At 42.7% G+C, this 27,750-nt stretch overlaps 1 protein-coding gene across 1 annotated transcript in view; it reads right to left on the bottom strand.

Moving 5' to 3' along the window:
* Positions 1-9,957: 9,957 nt before the first annotated feature.
* Positions 9,958-27,750, bottom strand: part of LOC126235163 (uncharacterized) — a 41,217-nt gene continuing 23,424 nt past the window's right edge. Inside the window, exons 3-4 of the mRNA XM_049943899.1 lie at positions 18,322-18,420; positions 9,958-10,489 (exon numbers count right to left, since the gene is read on the bottom strand). Of these exons, the coding sequence (XP_049799856.1) occupies positions 10,455-10,489; positions 18,322-18,420 (134 nt within the window). The 3' untranslated portion in view covers positions 9,958-10,454. The remainder of the gene's footprint in view (positions 10,490-18,321; positions 18,421-27,750) is intronic.

Raw genomic sequence — 27,750 nt, 5'->3', positions numbered from 1 at the left:
AACGAGCAGCGATAGAAATACACCGTTTGTTGCAATATGCTTGGGACAACAGTACATTTTCAGGCGGACAAACTTTCGAAATTACAGTAGTTACAATTTTCAACAACAGATGGCGCTGCAAGTGATGTGAAAGATATAGAGGACAACGCAGTCTGTGGGTGCGCCATTCTGTACGTCGTCTTTCTGCTGTAAGCGTGTGCTGTTCACAACGTGCAAGTGTGCTGTAGACAACATGGTTTATTCCTTAGAACAGAGGATTTTTCTGGTGTTGGAATTCCACCGCCTAGAACACAGTGTTGTTGCAACAAGACGAAGTTTTCAACTGAGGTTTAATGTAACCAAAGGACCGAAAAGCGATACAATAAAGGATCTGTTTGACAAATTTCAACGGACTGGGAACGCGACGGATGAACGTGCTGGAAAGGTAGGGCGACCGCGTACGGCAACCACAGAGGGCAACGCGCAGCTAGTGCAGCAGGTGATCCAACAGCGGCCTCGGGTTTCCGTTCGCCGTGTTGCAGCTGCGGTCCAAATGACGCCAACGTCCACGTATCGTCTCATGCGCCAGAGTTTACACCTCTATCCATACAAAATTCAAACGCGGCAACCCCTCAGGCCGCTACCATTGCTGCACGAGAGACATTCGCTAACGATATAGTGCACAGGATTGATGACGGTGATATGCATGTGGGCAGCATTTGGTTTACTGACGAAGCTTATTTTTACCTGGACGGCTTCGTCAATAAACAGAACTGGCGCATATGGGGAACCGAAAAGCCCCATGTTGCAGTCCCATCGTCCCTGCATCCTCAAAAAGTACTGGTCTGGGCCGCCATTTCTTCCAAAGGAATCATTGGCCCATTTTTCAGATCCTAAACGATTACTGCATCACGCTATCTGGACATTCTTCGTGAATTTGTGGCGGTACAAACTGCCTTAGACGACACTGCGAACACCTCGTGGTTTATGAAAGATGGTGCCCGGCCACATCGCACGGCCGACGTCTTTAATTTCCTGAATGACTATTTCGATGATCGTGTGATTGCTTTGGGCCATCCGAAACATACAGGAGGCGGCGTGGATTGGCCTCCCTATTCGCCAGACATGAACCCCTGTGACTTCTTTCTGTGGGGACACTTGAAAGACCAGGTGTACCGCCAGAATCCAGAAACAATTGAACAGCTGAAGCAGTACATCTCATCTGCATGTGAAGCCATTCCGCCAGACACGTTGTCAAAGGTTTCGGGTAATTTCATTCAGAGACTACGCCATATTATTGCTACGCATGGTGGATGTGTGGAAAATATCGTACTATAGAGTTTCCCAGACCGCAGCGCCATCTGTTGTTGAAAATTGTAACTACTGTAATTTCGAAAGTTTGTCTGCCTGAAAATGTACTGTTGTCCCAAGCATATTGCAACAAACGGTGTATTTCTATCGCTGCTCGTTTAGTTTTTATTGCCGTTTCAAATATACCGGTCATTTTTGAAACACCCTGTACGTATCTACCTTAAAAACACTCTGCAGGCGAGACAAGTCATCGTTGAATTATGCAGTGAAGCTGCATAAACAAATTACACTAACATCCCCTGCTTCCATGTTTAAAGGGATTTCATGCGCCCAATGACCAACCCATTTGTGCTATTACGTCCAGCACTGGGATAGGGAATAGAACAATTACATCTTTATTATAAACAAACGAAGTGCAGGAGGTCTCTTCCATACATCAGAAAGTTCATAAGCGCTATGCTAAACATCCACTGCTTGATCGAGGTCCCCACCATTCCATTGACCGACCTGCATCTCACTTCATCGTCGTCATGCTGGAGAGAGCGACTGTGGTCAAATGACGCCTCTTGGTAGTGTCACCATTTGGATGGTCAACAGCAGTTGGGTGCCAGCACCTGAGAAAACAATTAATCTTACCCCTAACGCAGCTGTCCTGCAGCCAAGCCTTCTGAAATACATCTGTGCATATTATCATGATTAAATGAGTAAAAATTGCTCTGCTGATGGCATTGCGATAACGTACCGCATGCAGTCAGAGATGTTCTGGTTTCGATCACTGTCGTGTTCAATGCTCTTATAATACATCTTTTCTCACGATACTAAGGTGCAGTATCCCTCATCTTAGGTTAGTAATACTAATGAATTTCTATACAGCATGACTAACCTGTACAACAATGCATTTATAAGATGCAGAAAATCTATACTAAAAGAGATTACCTACACTACACATGTTAGTCTACTTTTATGGTATTTCTGTATGTTGCTGGCTTTCCCCATATTCTTCTTCTTTTCAGCGATCACAGGCCCTATAGACCACTGGGATAGGGAATAGAACAATTACATCCTTGCTATGAACAAACAATACAATGATCTGTTTCCATCTTGTTCTAATTCTCGAATTCTTTCTCCAACCTGCAGGGTTTCCTCTTGCTACGATGTCCTTCTCTGTGTCACCTTCCCACTGTGTGCTAGGTCGGCCTAGAGGTCTTGTTGCATGGAAAGTGCCCTCAAATACTTTCTTAGGAATTCTACCTTTTAATTTATGGACGATAGTGGGTTGCTTCGTTAAAATTTCTAATCATTAACAAATGTTCCATTTAAACTATAGTCTCTGAGATATGCAGCTTGTGCGTCCCCAACTGTCATCTTCCTGATTTTGAAATACAATTTGCTTACTGTTGTCAGTACTTTTTTAACTTCTGTTCCTGTAATTGTTACATCTCAGTTTGGCAACCGTCCAAAAGTGCACTCATCCATTGTCATTTCTGTTGTGGTAAATTCCTTCCACAAATACGAAATTGCTAGGTTCTTATGGCTTCCGCAGGATAACGACGGCAGAGAACCGTTATATATTATAAAAGTTCATTCATGCTCAGTAGTGACTCCCAGACTACCTGCAAGGCCAGGAGACTCTGATTTGGTGCTAGGCTTTTCCTCATTTAAGTTCAGAAATGCTAATACTTTCATAGCAGAGATTTAGAGATTTATAATCACAGTACAATATTACAACAAGCAAACTGCACGTATTTTGCAAGAATTTAATGGGTTTCTTAATGGCATTCCATGGAAGAAAGGCAGCGTAGTTCTCACCAAACCATATTAGATATTACTGAGCACCAAACCAGCAATCAATCATGAGCTGCAGAGCAATTCCAACACTTCACTTCAGCACATTGATGACAATTACATAGGTTTTTGGTTAAGGTTACCACACACATCCTGCCACATGAGCATTGCACATGCAGTAACTTGCAGCCCTATTAGTTGCTCCACATTGTGCTTACACTTTCTGATGAAAAGTATCAGGTTGGATTTTGTATGGCACAAAATGGATACTGTAATTAAATCCTCTGGCACTACTTCTTGTTGATTGTAACTAATGTTTATGCCTATTGTGGGAAAGAGATAACACTGCCCTAAATTAGCTAGAGTTTCTGTAATGTTAGGTATGCGATATGCACTGATCAGCCAGCACATTATGACCACTTACCTAACAGCCGGTATATCATCTTTGGTACAGTTAATACTTGGATGAGGCCTTGGTAGGTCGCTGGAGGGAGCTGTCATCACAACTGCACACTCACGCCACCTGTGTTGTTGTTGCTGCTGTTGCTATGGTCTTCAGTGCAAAGACTGGTTTGATGCAGCTCTCCACGCAACTCTATCCTGTGCGAACCTCTTCCATCTCCGAGTAACTGCTGCAATTTATGTCCCCATTAATCTGCCTACTGTATTCATCCCTTAGTCTCCCTCGACTTTTGCCCCCCATACACCCCCCCCCCCCCCACGCTTCCCTCCAGTACTAAATCGGTGATCCCTTGATGCCACAGAATATTGCCTACCAAACGATCCCTTCTCTTAGTCAGGTTGTACCACAAATTTCTCTTCTCCCCAAATTCTCTTCGGTACCTCATCATTAGTTACGTGATCTACCTGTCTAATCTTCAGCATTCTTCTGTAGCACTACATTTCAAAAGTGTCTATTCTCTTCTTGTCTAAACTGTGTATCGCTCATGTTTCACTTTCATACAAGGCTGCGCTCCATACAAATACTTTCAGAAAGGACTTCCTGACACTTAAATCTATACTCGATGTTAACAAATTTCTCTTCTTCACAAACACAATTCTTGCTATTGCCAAGCCTACATTTTATATCCTCCATATTTCAACCATCATCATTTATTTTGCTTCCCAAATAGCAAAACTCATTTACTACCTTAAGTGCCTCATTTCCTAATCTAATTCCCTCAGAATCACCGGATTTAACTCGACTGCATTCCATTTTCCTCGTTTTGCTTTTGTTGATGTTCATCTTATACCCTCCTTTCAAGATACTGTCCATTTCTTTCAACTGACAGAATTACAGTGTCATCGGCTAATCTCAAAGTTTTTATTTCTTCTTTATGGACTTTAATTCCTATTTTTATTTCTTAGACTTTAATTCCTACTCAAAATTTTTCTTTTGTTTCCTTTACTGCTTTAACAATATACAGATTGAATAACAGCGTGGATAGACTACAACCCTGCCTCACTCCCTTCTGAACCACTGCACCCGTTTCGTGCCCCTAGACACTAATAACTGCCATTTTGTTTCAGTACAAATTGTAAATAGCCTTTCGCTCTCTGTACCCTTGCCATCTTTAGAATTTGAAAGAGAGTATTGTAGTCAACATTGTCAAAAACTTTCTCTAAGCCTACAAATGCTGGAAATGTAGGTCTCCCCTTCCTTAGCCTATCTTCTGTGAGAGGTCGTAGGATCAGTATTGCCTCGCGTATTCCTACATTTCTCGGGAACTCAATCTGATCTTCCCCGAGGTCGGATTCCACCAGTTTTTCCATTCTTCTGTAAAGGATTCGTGTTAATATCTTGCAGTCGTGACTTATTAAACTGATAGTTCGGTAATTTTCGCACTTATCAACACCGGCTTTCTTTCGAATTCGAATTAGTATATTCTTCTAGAAATCTGAGGGTACTTCACGTGTCTCATACATGTTGCTCACCAAATGGAAGAGTTTTGTAATGGCTGTCTCTCCCAAGACTATCAGCAGTTCTAACGGAATGTTGTCTACTTCCAGGGCCTTGTTTCGAACTAAGTCTTTCAGTGCTTTGTCAAATTCTGCATGTAGTATCATATCTTCCTTCTCATCTTCCTCTACGAGCTCTTCCATTTCCATGATATTGCCCTCAAGACATCTCCCTTGTAGAGACCCTTTATATACACCTTCCATCTTTCTGCTTACCCTTCTTTGTTTGGGACTGGTTTTCCATCTGAGCTCTTGATATACAAGTGGTTATCTCCTCTAAAGATCTCTTTAATTTTCTCGTACGCAGTATCTATCTTACCCCTAGTGGTATATGCTTCTACATCCTTACATTTGTCCTCTAGCCATTCGTGCTTAGCCATTTTACACTTCCTGTCGATCTCGTTTTTAGACGTTTGTGTTCAGTTTCACCTGCTTCATTTATTGCATTTTTACATTTTTTTTTCCTTTCATCAATTACATTCAGTATTTCTTGTGTTACACAAGGATTTCTACTAGCGTTCATCTTTTTAACTATTTGATCCTCTGTTGCCTTCACTATATCATCTCTCGAAGCTACCCACTCTTCTGCTTCTGTATTCCTTTCCCATGTACTTGTCAGTCGTTCCCTAATGCTCCTCTGAAACCCTCTACAGCCTATGGTTCTTTCAGTGGGAACCTCCTTAAATTCTTACCTTTTATGCAGTTTCTTCAGATTTAATCTGCAGTTCATAACCAATAAATTGTGGTCAGAGTCCACATCTGCTCCTTACAAATTAAAATCTGGATCCTAAATCTCTATCTAACCATTGTATAATCAGTCTTAAACCTTCGATTGTGTCCAGGTCTCTTCCAAGTACAGGACCTCCTCTCATGATTCTTAAACCAAGTATTAGCTATGATTAAATTATGCTCTGTGCAATATTCTACCAGGTGGCTTCCTCTTTCATTCCTTATCCCCAGTCTATAGCAGACAGCTACTTTTTCTTCTGTTCCTTTTCCTACTATCGAATTCCAGTCCCCCATGACTATCAAATTTTGAGCTCCATTAACTATCTAAATAATTTCTTTTACCTCACGATACGTTTCCTCACCGTACGAGTCGCCTAATCCCGTAAATTCCGAGGAAGGTGCGGTGAACTCTGACGCCAAGTTCATTCACATCCCAGGTGTGTTAGTTCGGGTTTAGATCTGTCTCGTTGGGGGGCCATCACATCAATTGGAATTCACCACTCTGTTCCTCGAACCACTGCGTCATACTCCTGGCCTTGTGACATGGTGCGTTATCTTGCTGAAAAATGCCACTGCCGTAGGGAAACACGATCGTCATGAAGGGCTATACGTAATCTGCAGCCCTCATAGTGCCTTGCACGATCTGCACTGGACCCATGGATACCTACGTGAATGTTTCCCAGAGCATAATAAAGCCGCCCCCAGTTTGTCTCCGCCCCGCAGTACGGGCGTCAAGGAGCTGCGCCCCAGGAAGAAGACAGATTCGCGCCCTCCCATCGGCATGATGAAGAAGGTGTCGGGATTCATCAGACCATGCAACGGTCTGCCACTGCGCCAACGTCCAGTGCCCATTTCAGTCGTAGTTGTCGGTGTCGTGGTGTTAACATTGGCACATGCTTGTGTCGTCGGCTGCAGGGGCCCGTCATTTAGAGTGTTTGACGCACTATGTGTTCAGACACACTTGTACTGTGCCCAGCAATAAAGTCTGCTGTTAGTTCCACTACAGTTCGCCGCCTGTGATGTTTTACCAATCTGCCTAGCCTACAGCATCTGGTAATATGTAATAAGGGGTGGCCGCCCAACCCCACGACGTCTGGACGTGGTTTCACTTTGGTTTCGCCACTTGTTGAAGACACTCACCACAGCATTCACCGAACACTCGACAAAGACGTTTCGAAATGCTCGTGCCAAGTCTCCAGGCCATCACAATCTGCACTCGATCAACCTGATAGGCCGCGCATCTATCCCATTCTGCACACGGCCAGCACGCTCATTGATACTCCATGCACCGTACGTGAGTGTGACTAGCAGTCATTCCTCGCCAGGTGATGCTGCTATCTCCTGGATAGTTTCGTATCGATAGTAGGTCGGTTTATCAGCGTACGTCTATCACTTTTTTAGTATTTAATAAGCAATAATCGCAACAAGCTCTATATTTACGCATTCCTCTAGAAGCCAACGTTCAACTGCTGGTTGACGAATTCTTCCGTAATCGACTGTAAGGGACTGGGGGCTCTATACGGTCTTCGATACGTAGGTGATTTATTTCCAGTCAGTATTCTGTGTTATGCTGGGGGTGTTGGCGGCTATGGATCGTGAGGATTAAACAGGTTCTCAAATTCCAAGTCTCTAGGCTCTCTTCAAATGTTCCCCTTTTTGCGCATAATGCTGACATTCGGCAATCAATCCGTTTTTTATGTGTTTTTGTTGCTTCAACAAGTTCTACTGATTGTATTTTCTCTGTGTTTTCTCATATTGTTATCATGCCACTAGAGAAAATCACGCTGTTCATTATTATTATGTTTTCCTTACCTTTCCTAATCATGGATTACTGCCAGTTTGTGTCATTCTTGGAGTAACTGCAAATGCAAGCATGTTCGTACGTTGAAGTGGACATTTATTCGCTCACATTCGTAGCGGGGCCTGGGAACTGCCATTGAGTTTAGTTTTTCGAAGCCAACTTTGGCAGCTGATTGGCGGGACGTTTATCTGCCCTGACTTTCTCAATGCACGGCCTCGCTATTGGTTCCCTCAGACCCACACGCAAGGCGACTTGTATCCATGTGGCGGTGGTCTCCCCCCTTTCTTCCTTCCTGGAGGTTCTCATTCCAAGATCCATTGTGGTAATTTTTCTGCTGACATCCTTTTCGTACTGTAAGAAAATGCAACACCTACAGCCGTTCTTATGATATGATTATTTATTGCGTGGCTACCAGTTTCGGCGGTTCCATGCACCATCTTCAGGCCTTGGTTGATGCTGAATGGGTTAATACCATCCATATACACGACACATCAGTGGCCAACATAACTGGTTTGCGCAGAATAACTGTAACTGTGATGTCATCTCTTTCAAAAAATGGCTCTGAGCACTATGGGACTTAACATCTATGGTCATCAGTCCCCTAGAACTTAGAACTACTTAAACCTAACTAACCTAAGGACAGCACACAACACCCAGCCATCACGAGGCAGAGAAAATCTCTGACCCCGCCGGGAATCGAACCCGGGAACCCGGGCGTGGGAAGCGAGAACGCTACCGCACGACCACGAGATGCGGGCTGTCATCTCTTTAACCATCAACTGTCAACTTTCCTTTTCGTATTTCCATACCATGGGAGTTGTTTGTTGTTGTGTTTTATTGTCGTAAATTTTATTGTTATTTTATTGCAATAGAAACACACGCGAATATTAATACCCATTATGATATTCTCTGGTTATATGCTGTTGCTGACAAGGGGAGGTCCCCAGGGGTGGGATTGACTTTTGAAACCATCTGTACCGTTGCGTAGGTCAGGGTCCCAAGTATCCCACCCTGCAACCATTTACCCTGGCTGGCCCTCCTTTTTGAGTAATCGACGAAAAGAAAAACTAACTAAGTAGTTCTGCGGGCTGCACTAGAGCCTTGTAAATAGTACTAGCAAGCAGAGTGGCGGTGTAACAGAATGGTTAAGGTTCATTCCCTGCAGGCAGAAGGTCGTGGGTTTGAATCTCCTGACGTGCTTTGAAATTATTTTGATTGTCATTTTCATTCAGTTAATTGCTTTAATGTAACCTTTTATTTGTATTCCTTATTCACATCACTTTAAGAAGCGTATTGACTGTTTGATTTGCTGTGAGGTTTTCTTCCTTTGAATCTTGTTGCATTTGGAATTTTCTTCATGTGATTATAATTATTATTGTATATTTTCTTCAATTTAATTTCTTTCGTTTTACCATCTCACATTTTTGTCCATGTTATTGCATTCATTATTTCTTTTCCCCACTTTGCTTGGATTTCTCTTTACTTACAATAAATCTTCATCTGCCTTATTTTGCCCATAATGCAACAAGAATTTTTGTTTGAAATATTTTTATGACGATCACCATCGAAAAAAATGTGCATCTTATAACGAAAAACTCGGTTTTGACACCACTATATAGTCAAGATAAACAGATTATTTTGTCTTTTTTTAACCGACAGACTGACATTTTCAGACGTTCTAATATTATGATGGATAAAAAAAAAATTAAATTCATTTGCATACAGTTCTAAAAGGAAAAAGAATGAAAGTAAAATTTAAAAAAGTAGATCGTAAAGTAAAATTATGATTAAAATGTCGTGACAAAGATTAGAGATAAAAAAAGGTTACATTTGATCCTATTAACTGAATAAAAATAACAATCAAATTTCAAAAATCGTGAGTGATGAGGTCCTCACCCACAACCTTCCTCGTGTGGGGTATCCACCTTAACCATTGCACTACGCCGCAAATCTGCTTACCGGTGCTATTTTTAAAGCTCTAAAGTATCAACTGATATTATGACATTTCTTTTTTTTTCTTTTTTTTGATTATTCGCAAACTAGAGCCGATCAGGGTGAATGGCTGCACGGTGTGATACCTGAGACGATAATCTACATCACCGTATAGATTGTTTCAAGAAGTGAGTCCCACTCCCGGGGACCTCCCCTTGTGAGTCAGTTTCTCAAATGTATAAACCTTTTCACAGTCTTATTATTCCGGAGGCTCTGCATTATTCCCGTTCACGGAAAGAACGCGAAACTGATGATTGTCTTCCGGCGTATTCTCTCTCTCTCTCTCTCTCTCTCTCTCTCTCTCTGTCACACACACACACACACACACACGCACAACAAATAGTTCAATAAATAGAGGGTATATTTGGCAGAAGAAAGGTATGGTAAATAAGCACAAAGTGTTTTAATAGCTCCGCAACTGCATTTATTATCAACATGATAAAACCAGCAATCACAGAGAATCACACGCATTAACAGTTACAATGAAATGACAATAGTGACAATAAATACATGGATGTCGTTGGTAACAGCAGTTCGTGACGATGGCATCTACGTCAGAGCCGGCTGCGTCACCAGATCGGCAGCGTGGTCAGACGCCCGCCTGCTCGTGTAGTGATTCGACAGTGCAGAAGTGGACGGAGTCGAGGTGCGAGAGACAGACAGACGAGAGCGCATTGCTCGCTCGCCCACTGATGCTCTCTGCCTCGCGACAGTCGATGGACCGGTGGTTGTGGCCAAGTGTGTGAAGTACAGCTTTGTTGGCAGATTCTGCTCTGCGGCGGAAGTGTGATGGCGGGTGGGGTGAGGTGCTGGGAGCTGGTGTGGTGCTGGATGGCTGAGACTCGCTCGCGTCACATCGCATTGCTGCTCGTGACCGTGCGTGGCGGTGGTGGAGGGTTCAGAAGAAGTGGCGGCCGACGGACAGAGGGCGACCTGCAACACCGGGAAAGCAGTCTACAGATAATTCATCACGTGCGTAACACGACTTCACCAAACTGTGTAACACGAACGTACAGCTAGCAAAGTAACGGTCATTCAGACTTGATATAATCTGTTAACTTCTGAACATTTTTTCACTACATAATAGGATTGCTTAAACGATAGCCGTGTGGCAGCAAGTAATGGCACAGAACTTTATTTTATGCCTTTTTCCTCTGCATAGAATTATTAGCATTGATTGTACTAACTTCAGAGACAACAAAAATAATTACGGTCAAAACAAAGGGCTATTCATAAGTACCTTTGCAGTTTGCCCAGGAATATTACGCATGTCAGTGGATAGAGCAACTCTCCAAGCCGTGATTCGTAATAAGTATCTTGTCCTAGTTACAGAGCCCTCCACTAGAGGGTAGTGTGTCTGAACATTTACTGAAATCATACGCTCCGTATTGTAGCATCAAATTAGTCTGATGCCTGAAGAAAGGCAACCCAGTGAAAAGATTTAGAAAGCTGGCTGTGTTGCCCCTTCCCACAACAGCAACTTCAATAATTCCATGCACCTATTAAAATTTACTTTGTCATATACGACGCTCACATTGAGTAGCTATAAAGAGCGTTAGAAACTTGGAAAGATGGTCTGTCCACTGATGTGTGTCTGTTTCTGTATATCTTGCAGTTTTCATGCAGCAGTCTTCTGAAACCTCGGAGGTACTTATGCGTTACACTGTACCGTTAGTTTGACAAATATAACTAATTCTTTAGGAGAACAAGACTAAGAGTAAAGCGATGTCAACAGTTGTGGTAATCCTTTCATAGAAAATTAGAATATTATGGAACTTGAGTTCTTGATTGTTGTCTGAGGTGTCCTCAGGCCATTTTCTGGTGACGTTAAATGGCTCAATTTGTTTTTTTGATCTGGAGCTACACTCCTTCACTTGTTCTTCCTTTTTCTTCGAAATCCATAGCTGGCACACAGAAATCTACGCAGGAGTTGTTGCTGCGGAAGAAATGATGTGAAAGGGAGCAACCCGATCAAAGCTTAAGACTTGTAATTGAAGTGTTTTGCTTATCAAAGGAAGATGCTAAAAAATAGAAACAATGCAGCTACTCAGTACAACAGTTGCAGTTTGCCCAATGAAGACTCCAGTTTCCACGCTCTTGAAGGAGAAAAACGAATATTTCAAAAGACGTACATTAGGTTCTAGTATGGGTGTAAGCGTCAGGTGGGAGAATGGCTACAGCATTGCGTAAGGTTCGTAGATAGTCGGTGCAAGTAACTTCCCTTGCTTTATGAAAGCTGAGTAATATTACTTTTTGTTGAGAAATGATCACCACCCATCGTTGAGCATTAGCTATTTCTCATACAGAACTGATGATACGTCCAGAGACGGAAAAGAAACGAGGGAGCACTGTGAAATGAGAGCATTACAGAATTAGTAAGTCAGAAGTAGGTGAACATCTATAGAACAGCTGGTCTCCGATAGGAACATACGGGCAGGGTAATTGACGGGAACAAAGATGCACAGAAACCTGATGCCAAACACACTTAATTCCCATTGTTTCATAACGCAGCTCTGTCCCTGTTATCGCTTACGCTATGACGGGATGCAACTTCACACGTTTCGGAGTTGGCGTGGTTCCTCTCCACTAAGGAGAAACGACTGTTCCTTGAAATGTCTGAGCCTGAAGGTTCTGGGAGACTGACCGCCTAAGTTGAAATGATTTGAACCACTGAGCACGAAAATTATGTTGAAAATTTTTACAACTTTTGCTTGTAGGTGTAACTAGAGCCAAGTGCGAAGTAACGTCCTTTCGGTCCTGCCACGCTATATTCAAGAGGAAAACGTCTGTTCCAAACTTAACTCATTTCCAAGTTAACTGTACAAAACGTTTCCATGAGAACATTTCTACACGCCCCAAGCTACATTATAATGTGTGGCGGAGAGCACTTCGCGCACAATTATGTTTTTCCTGTCCCAGTCACGAATGATGGAAGAGAAGAACGGCTGTCGAAAAGTCTTCGTAAGAGCTCTAATTTATCTCTTTCTACAGCCATCGCCTTCTACAAGTATGTAGAAGGAAGTAATGTTACTTCGCGCGCCTTTCAAATGTATGCTCTCTGAGTTTTGACAGTGAATGTCTCAGTGATGCCTAAAGCCTTTCTTATAGCGTACGAGTCTGGAACACCTGTGACGTCTCATTGACGCTTTAGGATTTGCTTAACGAAGCCGTTGACGAATTATGTAGTTTCTCTGTTGTACCTAGCACTTCCATCTATGTTGCACAACCATGCTCTTAGCTTTATGAGCTAAGATATTCCGTTAAGAAAAACAAATCGTTCAATCAAATAGTTGCTTTAGCATCTCAGATGATTAAAAAAATATGTTTTACCAACATTGTTAAATATGTACCACTTTGGGTGTGGTACATCCAGTATATTAACGTATTAATGTAAATTGCACAGCTTTTCCTGTACGATTCGTCATGGCAACGTAATCTAGTGAAATACTGATGGCCTTTGTTTAATGGTACGATACTAAGTTTTTAATGAGATCTGAGTGCTCCAGAAAATATGAGCACATAAATACAACACTTCTTACCATTTGGTTGTGAAATTTCAGCAAAAATTGGTGGGCAAATTGCGTTAATGGTATTGGAAAGACGAAGGACATGGTAAAATTTTATCTATGCTGCTACGAAACAGCACCGTTGTCGAACTGGCCAAATATCAGTCTCAAACCAGTACTTAATTTCGTTGCTTTATTAATGAAATTGTTTGTTTCGAATAGAAACAGCCTAATGCAGGAGAAATGTCTAATGTTCTGTAAGGCTGTACTCTCACGTAACAACAGTATTTAATTGAATAAAAACGGCCTGATGCAGGGAAAACTGACTTCATATAATTTTCTACATGTTTCTCGTCATGAAATAACACCATGTCCAAAGTCATTTTTAAGAGAAGCTCAAATGGTTTGAACATCAGAGCAGGTAATTTAGCAAATACTACAAACATGAAGTAATCTAGACACAAAACTGAACAGGTAAGGTCGGACGAAATACCACGTAGAAATCTTTAGTCATAAAGAAATCATTGACTCAAAGGGTAACCAGGACGAGAGACAGAGGTTGAGAAGAGCAGTTATAAAAGACAAGGTCATATAAGAATAGAACTGGAAAATGGAGGATTATAAGAAGGAGACACGAATATATGGAGGAGCGAAGCAGGTGTCCTTTGTGCTGACGTCATGCGCACTCCGGGCGCTATCACTTTCGCGACAGAGTGAGACACACACACCCGCTCGTGGGCTGGGCGCGATACTTGCTCGGCATTCAATCTAACTTTAGTAATTCGCTAAAAGCGAGCAGCGAGAGTGCGCACAGGTGAGCGGCTGGCAGCAGGCGAGGTTCTGCGCCACTGTGCCGTGGCGCTAATTGGCAGTCATCGATGCGTCGCGGGCCACATTTCCATTTATATTGTGGCCGGTCCCCCACTGACCGCCGCACCGCTCACAACTTGCCCGCGGGCCGCTATGAAATTACTCGATCCCAAATCACAAGCTGTATCAGATAAAGTTACTCACGTCCGTCAGGTTGGCAGCGGGTTTTGTTGTGAGTTCCGGTAATTACGTTACGCTGCGGCCAAGCACGCTCTCGTGTGGCTCCAGACTGGGAGTCCCCAATAACGTGCTTATCTGGCAGCTTAGCCGCTCACTTGTTAAGTAAGCGGCGATTCATTACCGCAGCGAGCATAGCTGTCGTATTTGAGTCCGTGTATCCTGACCGTCTAAAATCCCCTCTAAAGCGAACATGACCCCTAACTGACGTCATATTTTCTTTAATTCGCTGTAATTGTTATATCATATCTATTATTTCTCAAATCAACATTTCTTTTTCTCAAAACATACTAATCGTACATGGAACAGGCTTCTGACGTTGCTTACCGGCTTTGTGCTAAAACTTACTATTTGTGGAAAATGTTAAGATAAGACGCTTATAACTATCACGGACATCATTGATGCCCAGCCTCAAACCCATATCTTACGAATTTAACTTATTAATTACGAATAAAAGACCCTTTCCATATTATCTTATGACAAATACCGTATTAAAAATTTAAAAAACTTCCAAAATAGAGATTTTATTGGCCAGCTCGCAGATGTCCTGATACTGATTAACTAGTTTCAGCAAAATTATAGTGCCATCTTCAGATAGCCTGATACGTGAATTACAAAGCCCCTACGTGTGTCACATTGCCATCTGGCAATTCAAAACAGGAGGATGAGCTCATAAAAAAAGACCCTCACATGCAATACTAAGAGGTTAAAATAAAAACCAAAACTGTATCAGCTAGGCACAGAGATGTCAAATACATCAGATGCAACACATCCACTGATGACAGATGTGTGTGTCTATTTGTATTTGGCTGCGTACAATACCATTTTATTTGTTTTAAGGTATTTATTAAATGGATGATTTGTATACGGCTACAGCATTGTCATAGATAATAAACGTGACGACCGCGGTAGCCCATTATCCACTATCTCTGCCCGTCGTACAAGTTCACGTTTCTAAATGAATATTCTTTCCGAAATGACAGACGTTTTCGTATTGTCGCCAGCTACCCATATCCCAAGGATACTTATTCCAAATGTCGTCATTGTTTACAATTATAAAAGTGCGATTAGTTTCGCACGTGTCTCCTCCTTACAATCAATGCTCAGCTGGCTGCATAGGGAAAGCTGTTGTAACAACACGGATAAATTTATCACCACCTGATCCAAGCATGCCTTTTCAATTCACAGGAACACTGTTGCTTACGAAAATTGCATTTGCGGTCACAATAAACAAGTCGCACGGACAAACGCTTCAAAGGTCAGGATTCTATTTACCAAAGTCAGTCTTCACTCAAGAACAGCTCTATGGAGCTTTTTCAAAGGTAACTAAATCAACTAACATATCTGTATCCCTTAAGTAAAACGTACAACGAAAACTACACGAAGATTACCTTCATACGTCAAATATCGTTCACGCCGATGTATTGTAAGGCTGTGTAAAAAATTTTGTTCAGCATTATGTGCAAGGAAACGTATGTACAAGGATGTATCTTAAATTCATGACTATTATTTCAAGTCGTTCGACTCATTTTTAAAGATATTTTATCTTCGTTCCCAAACTACCCTTATCACAACGACTACACTCATTCCAGAAACTGTCATTACTGAATACTATAAAAGTGAGAAAGTTTCGCAAGGGTCCACTGTTAAATCTTTATAGCACTCAAACATTAAGTCGATTTCGGTCTCAATCTCGCACCTTTTTCCAGTTGTAGGATCACTGATAATGGGCACAGAGCCTAAATCTGCTGACTGTGTGTGACGAGTAGATCTTCGTCTAATTATTACAGCCAAATTAGGAAATGTGACACCATAAAAAAAATTTTTTTTGTTCACGCTGCAGATTACAATTCGAATAAATTATCATCGACATGAACCAATTTTAATTCCGTAGTTTCATTTATTTTAATTTCAGTTATGACAATATTTACCACTAGGCGACAACAATACACCATATATTTAAGAAAGCCAGCCGCAACATCTACTTTGAAATTCATAAGAAAAATGGTTGTCTGAAGTTGGTAAAAAGTCTCAACGAATAGAAAGTCTGATGCCGTATATGAACTAGCGCCTTTTAAAAAGTAAAGCTGACAAAACGACGGAAGTTGTATACAAGATTACGTAGCATTACCAGGCGTGATTCTATTGAAAGTAACACGATATAATGTTTCACTGACCTGCGACTATTCTAACCCACGACTGAGACGATCAACAGTTAAGGGTGTTTTCTGAATCGTGTCAGTATTCATCATTTTGAACCCTTCTATCGCCAGATAAGAACACCGGTACTCCGAATAAATGAGGAAACTGCAGCAAAAGGGAAGACCAATAAGTATTTAAAGAAATGATCTCTGCTAGAATAGAATCTGACTTTGACCTGAGGAAGAATTTCGTGAAATTGTAGGTATGCAAAACACCACTATGTGGGAATGAAATGTGCACAACAGAGGTGGTACTGGCAGTAGCCTAAGAAAGTAAGGAAAGATTAGAAAGAGTAGGTGAGGAAAGAAGTCTATGTGAGGAAGAAAATGTAAGGTTTAACGCCCCATCTACCACTAGATCATTAGAGACGGAGCACAAGCTCGGATTTGTGAAGGATGGGCCATTTAAAAGAAACTACGCGGCATTTGTCTGGAGCGATTAAGGGAAATCAAGGAAAATCTAAATCTGGATGGCCGGGTGGAGATTCGGCCCGTCGTCTTCCAAACAGCCATACATTGGTTTGTAGTCTGCTCGTCCGTAAAGACAGATTATTTTGTCATCTCGCCAATCACAGGCAGTACGTATTACGTAAGTAAAGTAGACATACAAGCTAATAAGGATGCTAAGATCAGTCATTGTAATCCTAGGTTGTGAAGTAATGGTAGGCAAACACGTCGCCACGGCGCCTCCTTGGGACAATGTAAACGTAAGCACAGAAATACAGTTACCAGGAGAAGAGGCAGGCTATTCTTACATGAGCTACAGTATAAAATATTTGTGAACCTGACGTTAAAAAGCATAGTAGAAGAGAAAATTACAGGGATAAGCGAACATTAGAACGTACATTGCCCCTATCTATGGGTTGCGCAATTTGCAACACGTTCAAACGCCACAGGCAAGATTTTCACAATCTCTCACTCACTACAGAAAAAAAAATGAACAGGACCTTTTTGTAGGAAATTTAACGTAGTTAAATTTTGTACTGGAATACGTTTCCGCTGGAGGCCACGGTTTCCGAGTGATTCAAGATAAACGTTTCTGAAGGTCACTCTTGTATGCTTTTCATGATTAATTCGAAAAATGCGGCCTCTAGCGAAAACGTATCCAAGTGTAAAATTTAACTACATTAAATTTCCTAAAAAAATGGTTCAAATGGCTCTGAACACTATGGGACTTAACATCTATGGTCATCAGTCCCCTAGAACTTAGAACTACTTAAACGTAACTAACCTAAGGACAGCACACAACACCCAGTCATCACGAGGCGGAGAAAATCCCTGACCCCGCCGGGAATCGAACCCGGGAACATTAAATTTCCTAGAAAAATATCGTGTTCATTTTTTCTGTAGGACTAACAGTTTGCGTGTAGCAAGCGAGAGAATGTGAAAATCGTGTGCTTGGTATTTTAAGGCGTCGCAGGTTTCATAAAATCCATAGGAAGCTGAATCATCGTGTGTAACAGATTACAGACAACGTAGTTATAGTAAGAAACCTAAGATGAAGGAATTAACATAAGCTAGGAGGGGATCGAAAACCGTGAAGATAGTTGCATCGACACGAAACTAGTGTCTCAGTTGAGAAAAATGAATAGTTAAAAATTATAGTCAAAGTGCTGACGCGTTTTATTCAAGTGTAGTTGACACAATACTGTAGACCAAGTTCAATGAATCCCTCCTAATAGAATCAGAAAACGCAGGGACAAAAACTGGGCCTTAAAGGCAAATCCATTCAAGGTAAGTGGCCAGGCACCACATACTCCGTCACAAGGCGTCAGGTTTGCAAAAGTAACTCTGAGAGAAATCCCAAAAATAAGTAGTTCAGTTAAAGATGCATTGAATTGGCGGAGGCATGACAGAAGGTGTAATTTGGAAAGAACTGTTGGTCGGGATAGTGGTTGCTGAAACGACGATCGAGGAGACACGCGTTAGGTAACAGATTTACTGTCCAGAGACGATGTAAACGTGGGAACAGGTGTTATCGCTGAAACACGTGAGGACTTTGACAACTTACGGTTTTGCGTGCCGGGTGGTACAAAACCGTACCCCGAGGCGCCCACGACGACCCCGCTGCTGTCCAGGCTGGGAGGCGCTGGCGGAAACTGGATGGGTCCTGAAAAACAGAGGCACGTCAGTAAACAAACCATTCACACTGAAGACTGCGGGCGACCGGCGACCTGCCAGTATTGCTCAGGTACATTTTGTTTTTTATTACGAATGCTATTTTTTGAAGGTCCGTTCTGTCGCGAAATAAAAACTACAGTGAAAATCAAAGATGTTTATTTGCAGCATTTAGCTATGCCTTGCAGCTGGTCTGTAGCTTGTTGTCTGTGCAAAAATTCTGTCGTCATAGCTAGCGGTTCATGTGAGCATAGAGATGAAAATCAGGGAGAGCCAAGTCTGGGCTGTATGGCTTTCTTCCTAGCGATAAAGCTGCAAGAGCGTCTTCGTTGCAGCTGGTTCGTGCGACCGAGTATTGTAGCGACGGACTTTTCAGTCATGCGTGACAGTTACGTTATGCGGGTTGCATGAAATCAGGCGGAACCCTTTAGCATGAAAAATCGAATGAAGCTCGCACTTCACACTTGGCGGGAGACTTTTACGCGCTCACTGTGCGCTCAGAAATTAAACGTTCGACGTGACGCCATCGATGGGCATACTAAAGGCACTGTACGACTCGTCTACTCAAAGCTTCATTGGAGTTTTCACTGTTGTTTTAATTTTGCAACAGATCGGACCTTGAAAAACCAATAGCCCTCGTACAGCCCTCGCATAGCCCTCGTCTTCATTTGAGTAATAACGTAGACAATACCGCTTCTTGTATAAGAAAACCTCATGAGATACCACTGTGTAACATTCAGATAAAACTGTTTCATAGCACCTGTCTACTGGGCGTCACTCAGAGGATCTGAATTGATGTCATTCAAGTTGCAGTCGCATGCTACAGCAGAAGCATTACCATTGCATTCTTTCTCGACAGTGTAACAGAGTCGTTGCTTCTGTGCTTTATGCAGCGTGAGTCACGTGAGGAGTAATATCGTTTCCTTACGTGAATAGTTAAATATATTCAAACGAGGTTCTCAGTGAATGATAGGAGGAGAGGGAGCACCTAATTTTGTTGCCTGTTTCATCCTCTTAACTCTTGTCAATCGAAATACTGAAGTACGTAAATTGGAACGGTATACTTTCCAGCGGAGTTCGAAAGGAAAAATTATACGGATACAACGACTTAACGCTTAATGATGAAACTTTTCTCAAAAGTATGTGAGAAATCTGCTCAATCTGAAAGGTAAGATGGCCGGGATCGGCTATTGCAGTATAAACACCGCTACGCGTTGCCCCCATGCCAGGCCCTTTCGTTATATACGGCAGTACGATAGGACTAGTTTGCTAAGATAAAACATATTTCGCCTTGGCCCTACTATGTATGAAATAGATAAGGCTCAGCTACGACTTTCGCAAATTTCTATCGTATCATGATACAATATTGTTTTCGTTTATGTTATGGATAAAATCAAACTTGTTTCCGTTTGTTTCAATGACAGTATGATTCGCTGAAATAACTGCGAAACCGGAATTATTTAATAGTCGTCATATATGACGTAAAACATTGATTCTCAGCAATAAAAGTAAATATTACTTCGTTCTTAATCGCCCACTATGTGAGACCATTGCCTCTTTAATAAGGCACCAGTAAAATACTGTTCTGCACCAAACAACCTTGTGTTCTGCCATCTAATCCTTTGTATGTTCATGCTATCACGTTCGAGTGGATTACATCGTGTTTTACGTTTCGAACTGCATTTTTAAATGTAAATGCAGTAACGCTGAATATCGTTTTATGTGTGGAAAGAAACATAATCCCAAAGCAAATAGCTAAATTTATCTCGGGCATACCATTCAGAAAAGCAAATTCTGGTTCGAGAAAACTTCGTCGTGGTAAATAAATATTAAGGTCAGCTCTTAACCATCGTTGCCGGCTTTATTAGAGATGAAGAACCAGTTCTGGGCAAGGATAACGGGAGAAATTGTTGCGGCAACTGCATCAGGAAGATTGCTGGTAGTACCAAGGATGACCGTGAAAACTTGTTTCTTCCGTTTCTTTTCCTCGTTATGTAAGGAGTCACTTGCAGATGCTGGAGCGAATAGTTCATCTGGCAACCAAAGACTAGCTATATTGCTTGTGAGCTCTGCCAAGGAATATCCTCCTAGGTTGACTAGGTATAAGTCATCACTATTATTTTCAGGTCTTTTTATGAGAGATTAGTGTAATGAAAAAAAAGTTACACCGACAGAAACCAAGCTAATACCATGTAACACAGCCTCAAGGCATGATAATGGCCTCAATTCGCAGAGGAAAAGAATCTGCAGCTTCCATCTGAAGCCACTCGTTGTGAATTAAATCCTGTAGAGTTACCAAAATGGTGGTGTTGATTGCTTCGTTTCAACACTTGCTCCAAATAGTCCCACCCGAGGGATTAAGATCGGGTGAATTAGCAGGTCAATCGAGATACGATAGGGTGTTTAAGTCTTCGTCGCATCAGGAACTTATGCATGAGCACTGTAAATAGGGCATTTGTCAGCCTGGGAGATAAGAGTGTCGTCAGCGTACTCATAATGGAAATGTATAATAAAGGCCAACACTTGGTCACCGACAGTGTTGAAATATCTTGCTTCATGTTGATAGTAATCTGAGTAAATAGGCCAAGTTAGTGGTATGAAAAACACCACCAAATCACCAGAGAACCAGCTCTGGCCTGAACTTCACTGTACAGGTTCTGCGGTTTAAACACCTCATTGGCCCGTACGAACAGTGGACACCAAGCATCATTTGAGAGAAAAAAAAATGGAGCAAAATCGCGACTCGTCCGCCTACACCACGCTACTACGGGTAGCTGCTGTCCCGTTTCTGTGTTGTCTGGTTCGCTGAAGGTGCGCAGCATTATGTGCCTCTATGGTAAATAGCATTATGCGACATATCCGCCTCCAAATGTCCATTTCAAGCAATTCCCAACATAAACTCGCTCGGAAACTGGTTGAGATGGGCTTGCATTCACTGATAACAGTAATTTCTACGGCGTTTACGAGCGATCATTACTAATAAGGCATGAAATTCGTCTGCGATCCCCGTTGATTAGGATCCTTTTAAAATCACTGTTCCTAGTGCGTGGTACAGAGCTGGTACACTATTCCTTGTAGACACATTGTTGATATATCAACAATTTGGGCAACTTCATTCACGATCTGGTCATACGCTCTTTCTGTCATCCTGTCATGTCTCGCGTCGATTTATCTCACTGTGCTGACTCGTACAAGCGACTGGTACATAGGCACCACATCACTGAGATGGCTGACGTCAGGGGCGGAGGACGTAATGACTGCCAGGTGGCAATTATACGCTGTCCTCGGCGCTCCAAAGCGACCAGCGTCCTTTTTTAAGGCCTTGACTGTAGATGTTTAATATACTCATAAGCGGACCACCAGGTCTGTTGCTCTACCATTGAGAAAGTGTTTACATTCCACATCGACATCTATTTGACTACTCTGCAATTCATGCTTATGTGTCGGGCAGAGGGTTCATCGAACTGCAACGAAAAGCGCCTAAATTTTAATGATTATCACCCTAATTTGTATGTCATATCCGTGATATTCTCTCCCATATTTCACGACATACAAACCAAGCTATCCTTATTTGAACTTTGTAGATGTCTTTCGTTAATCCTGTCTGGTAAGAAGCCCATAGCGTGCACCACTATTCCAGCAGAGGAAGTACAAGTGTACTGTAGGCAGTCTCTTTAACAGATCTTTGGGTTCTTTTAAGTGTTCTGCCAATAGAACGCAGTTTTTGGGGCGCTTCCCCGCAACATTACTATGTAAACATTCCAATTTAACCGTGCGTAATTGTTACCTCTATGTATTTAGTTGAACTCACAGCCATCAGATTTGTGTGATTTAGCTTGTAACCGATACTTAGCAGATTTCTTTTCATACTCATGTGGATGACGTCACAGTTTTCATTATTCAGAGTCAACTGGCAGTTTTCCCACCATACAGACATCTCGTCTAAATCGTTTAGCAGTTGGTTTTGATCTTCTGGTGAGTTTAATAGACGGTAAATGAGAGGATCATCTGTAAAAAATGCAAGAGCCCTGCTCCGATTGTCTTCTAAATCAGGGTGTTCGGAAATTCCCCCGATCAACTTCTAGCACTTTGTAAGGGGTCCGCAGGCCCTTACTACTAAGTTTGCATCAGCACAGGTCGACAGGGCAACTATCGATAGTGTGTTGGGTCGCGAGAGCGAGAGTCAGTTCAGTCAGTGTGTGTGTTGTAGGTTCCCGCGAGGCGGGCAGAGAGCTGTGCAGAAGCCAGCAGTTGTTGATACAAATTACCGACAAAGGGAGTGGCCATCGCCGCGGTTTAACCCCTTTGTGTTAGTATAATACGGAAAAGTGAAACAGTATAATTATTAGAGTGATTCAGTGATATTTGTGTGCCGTTATTGAGATTCCGCGTCTACCGCGCCGGCATTATTTGGATTACAGTGTTGGATTACAGTGGTTGGATTTTGCGTGTGACGATTATGAATAACGAAGAAACCTGTGCTGAGATTAGCCGTTATTAACAGTGTATGACGAAGGCAGTGGCTGTCTCCTTCTTTTGGTGTTTTTTGATACGAATATAGGTCTTGATAAGTGAAGCTGTGTTGTTGTTCTCTTTCTTACCAGACAGTACATTATTACAGCATTTGAGAAAGACAGAATGGAATGTAACAACTCCGTAGCAGTCCAATCCGATTGCCAGCCCCATTAGGTACACGGTCACATTAACTGATACTTACATGGGCTGCTATCAGATCCCGAACGAACGGGCTATAATAATAGAATAAATAAGGGAGTGTTACAACTTGTAGAGGAGAAAGAGTACATAATATTTTGAATAGAAACCTATGTCCGGAAACGTGCCGTTCCTTTTCTACGACTGTTTTAGTTCAAATGTTTAATGCGTCCACGTCTGCTAAGGGAAAGAGAAAAGTTACTTGTCCTGAGATGCAACAGTGTAGATAGTGCAGACGTGTACCACGTCAGACGGTTACCTGATGTAGCTTAACGTCTGCTCCAGTTGACAGAGGAAGATCTGCTGGAACGAGATCTGACCGCTGCACTAGAAATTGAAGATACACCAGGTGGATGGAGAGCTTGTACCAGAAAAAACTTCATAAGTACACTGTCTGTAACAACGTTGGCGGTTGCCACATCGAGCGGCTGTTGTAATGCTTCAGTACTGCTATGTGCGTACAGTATATTGGGTTCTTTTTCGTTTTGGGATAATGTAAACACGTAATGTTTAAATGTTAACACGAACAAATGTGCTTAAGTGACAAATGTTTCGTTATGTTTCCTTTCGACCTGCTACCTAGTAACTGTACTGCGTTAAGCCTAATTCAGTTCTTGAAGCGGTAGTGGATGAGTTAAAGATCTGAAGTGAAACCATCGTAGAACGGAAACGGTACGTTTCCGAATATGGCTTCCTATTCAAAATATTATGTACTCAATCCCCTCTACAACTCCTAGAAGTTTGTAGAGGGAATTTGCTAACACCCTGTATAGATGTGGAGCAGCAGAGGGCCCATGGGACGCCAGATATCATTTGTTTCACTCGATGTCTTCCCGTCAGTGGCCACGAACTGTCACCTTTCAGACAGAAAATCCCTAATCCACTCGCACAACTGATATGATTGATGAAGGATAAATCTGGGCATTCGCAGAAAGTGATTTATACGCATTACGAGGAACCTTCCAGGACGTATAGAAACGAATTTGTGCCAAGTTTCTGTCGAAAATAATACCTTCCGCCCAAAACGAGCAAACGAACAAGTGAATAGTCCATCAGACAGAATCTGGCATGTAAGCCGTCAACAAACACACGTAGCCGTATGACATCTTCATCTACATCTACATTTATACTCCGCAAGCCACCCAACGGTGTGAGGCGGAGGGCACTTTACGTGCCACTGTCATTAACTCCATTTCCTGCTCCAGTCGTTTATGGTTCGCGGGAAGACCGACTGCCGAAAAGCCTCTGTGCGCACTCGAATCTCTCTAATTTTACATTTGCGATCTCCTCGGGAGGTATAAGTAGGGGGAAGCAATATATTCGATATCTCATCCAGAAACGCACCCTCTCGAAACCTGGACAGCAAGCTACACCATGATGCAGAGCGCCTCTCTTGCAGAGTCTGCCACTTGAGTTTGCTAAACATCTCCGTTAGGCTATCACGCTTACCAAGTAACCCTGTGACGAAACACGCCGCTCTTCTTTGGATCTTCTCTATCTCCTCTGTCAACCCGACCTGGTACGGATCCCACACTGATGAGCAATACTCAAGTATAGGTCGAACGAGTGTTTTGTAAGCCACCTCCTTTGTTGATGGACTACATTTCCTAAGGACTCTCCCGATGAATCTCAACCTGGCACCCGCCTTACCAACAATTAATTTTATATGATCATTCCACTTGCACATGCACAGATATGCTGCAGATTGGCCTGTGTACACGGTAGGCGGTATTATGTGTTTTTGGATGGGTCGAGTTGAACAGCTTCCCAGGGGAGGAGCTGGTGGCCGTCGGTGGGCGTGGCCGCAGGGCCCGGCGCGGCGCCCTTGAGGGCGGGCAGCGGCGCCGGCCGCAGGGGCACGGCCGACATTCACCTGCCTCGGCGCGCAGGAATCTGAGCCTTACCGGCGCTTTCAGGGCCGCGCAGTCGCAGAGGCCGGCTTGCGGACCAAGTCCGGTTCCTGGCGGCCGCTGTTACGTCAAGGATGCCCGCAGCTGCTCGAGTGCTCAGTCGGCGCTGTCTGCTGACGTTGCAGGAAGTGGCCGAATCTGGCTCACAAGGCGACCGCGCCTAGTCGGCGTCACCGATTGTGTCCAAATTTGTGGTAAATGTTGGGTTGGTCAGTGAGGAAAGTCACAGAAGTGGGAGCAAGGTGTGAACCTGTGGTGTCACCGCCAGACACCACACTTGCTAGGTGGTGGCCTTTAAATCGACCGCGGTCCGTTAGTATACGTCGGACCCGCGTGTCGCCACTATCAGTGATTGCAGACCGAGCGCCGCCACACGGCAGGTCTAGTCTAGAGAGTCTCCCTAGCACTCGTCCCAGTTGTACAGCCGACTTTGCTATCGATGGTTCACTGACTACATACGCTCTCATTTGCAGAGACGACAGTTTAGCATAGCCTTCAGCTACGTCATTTGCTACGACCTAGCAAGGCGCCATATTCAGTTACTAACAGATAATATTGTGAATCATGTACCGTCAAGAGCGACGTTCATCATTAATGGATTCAAGGTAAGTATCAAACTAATTACGTCCGCTTTCTGAATTCTAATTCCTTGTCATGTTCCAGACCTCACGTCAGTATAGTTCTTCCCTCCTCACGCCAGCCTGAGTGAGCTAAAACGCGTGCATTTCGGCGTCCACTAGTAACACGGTGTTGGCTCTTCTGCCAACACAACAGAATCATTTATGTTAGCGTAGCTTCCAGGCAGCAGTTGGCGCAGCGCGAAATCCGAGGGTCGTAGGATCGACTGCCTGCGTCAAAACTTTTGTTTCTTATTCTCAATTTTTACCATATTTACACTGCAAATAAACCGAAATAATGCTCAATATATTGACAACAGAGGCAAGAGTCAAGAAAAACCAAGGCACTTTTTCGGCCTAGCAAAATCGTTCTACATAGTTGAATGCTGCAAGAGGATCGAAATTCTCAGAAAAACAGCCGTAATATTTAGTGGAACACGAGTCACGTATAATATATATAATATGTACATGAGCCAAGAGGGAATAATAATAATAGAAGTCCAAGTAAAGAATGCTCGAATTAAAAAGATTGTAAGATGTAAATGCAGTTTTGTCCCCTGCTATGCAACCCGTACATGGAAGAAGCAATGGTGGAAATAAAAGTCCAAGAGTGGATCTAAAATTCAAGATGAAAAGACGTCAGTCATAGAATTCAGTGACGACACCGTTATTCTTAGTGACAGAAAGAATTAAAGCAGCTGTTGATTTGCATATTGGACACAGAATACTGGCCGGCCGGGGTGGCCGAGCGGGTCTAGGTGCTACAGTCTGGAACCGCGAGACCGCTACGGTCGCAGGTTCGAATCCTGCCTCGGGCATGGCTGTCTGTGATGTCCTTAGATTAGTTAGATTTAAGTAGCTCTAAGTTCTAGAGGACTGATGACCTTAGAAGTTAAATCCCATAGTGCTCAGAGCCATTTGAACCATTTTGAACAGAATACTGATTGACAGTAGACGAAAGAAAGACGAAAGTAATGACGAGTAGCAGAAAAGGGATTAGCGATGAACTTAACATCAAAATTTGTGGACGAAGATGAGGATGTAAGAAGCAGACTAGTACACGCTAACAGGGCGTTCCACGATAAAACAAATCTACTACCATACAATATAGTCCTTAATCTCAGGAATAAATTTCTGAGAATGTAGGCTTGGAGCAAATCATTGTATAAGAGTGAATCACTGACATTGCGAATATCGAAGCCTTTGAAATGTGATGTTGTATAAGGATGTAGTAAAAATGGCGAACTCATGACAAATCCGAAGGTTCTTTGTGGAATCGGTGAGGAAAGAAATATGTGGAAAGCAATAACAATACGGACAAGATTATGGAACGTACTACAGGGAGCTGCATAGGGGTAGGAAGACAGAGATTGGAAAATATCCAACAAATATTTATAGACGTTGCGTGTAAGTGTTACTTTGACTAGAAGAGCCACAAGACTAATTCGAAAATAAATTTGAAACTCAGGGATGGAGACAAGCGTCATGCAGAAATTGATCTTACGAGGAACCTGAACGGAGAAAATATTTTCTGTCGTTCCTGAGTGAACAGCGCGAGTCTACAACACCAACTAGGATCGAAACGTGAGTTGAGATGCAGATGATTCTCTGAAGCCTAACGTCCAAGAAACGCCAACGGCTTTCGTAAGCAAATTATACTAAATCTTCAGTGTTAGAGAGCGGACATTACGTACTACTGTCATCGAAAAATACGGTAATCTGCTTCTGTTGCTGGATTTCACGAGCCTTTGGGTCACTTTCTGTGCTGTAATACATTCACCGTGCGTAGTAAAATCCTGAAACACATACTTCTCTGATTTTTCTCAGGCTCAAGGGAATTCTGCACATTTTTAATACAGATTGTGGACTGATATTCATCAAGAATAATTGCAGTTTTTGCAAAGCTTCTTATGTTCACAATTTTCTTTGCACGACCATACCAAATAATAATTTTTGTTACTGCCCCCGCCCATCTTGCAGCGATGGGAATCGATCCCCAGTCGCAACAATGCTGGTCAAGATCTAACCGGTACCCTCTGATGCACAAAATTTCTGTGGATACTATTTCGAAGAGGAATCGTC

This window comes from Schistocerca nitens, chromosome 1 (genome assembly GCF_023898315.1).
Source record: "Schistocerca nitens isolate TAMUIC-IGC-003100 chromosome 1, iqSchNite1.1, whole genome shotgun sequence".
Lineage (NCBI taxonomy): Eukaryota > Metazoa > Arthropoda > Insecta > Orthoptera > Acrididae > Schistocerca > Schistocerca nitens.
The sequence above is the reverse complement of the archived record's forward strand: the minus strand, read 5'-3'. Positions and strand labels throughout refer to the sequence as shown.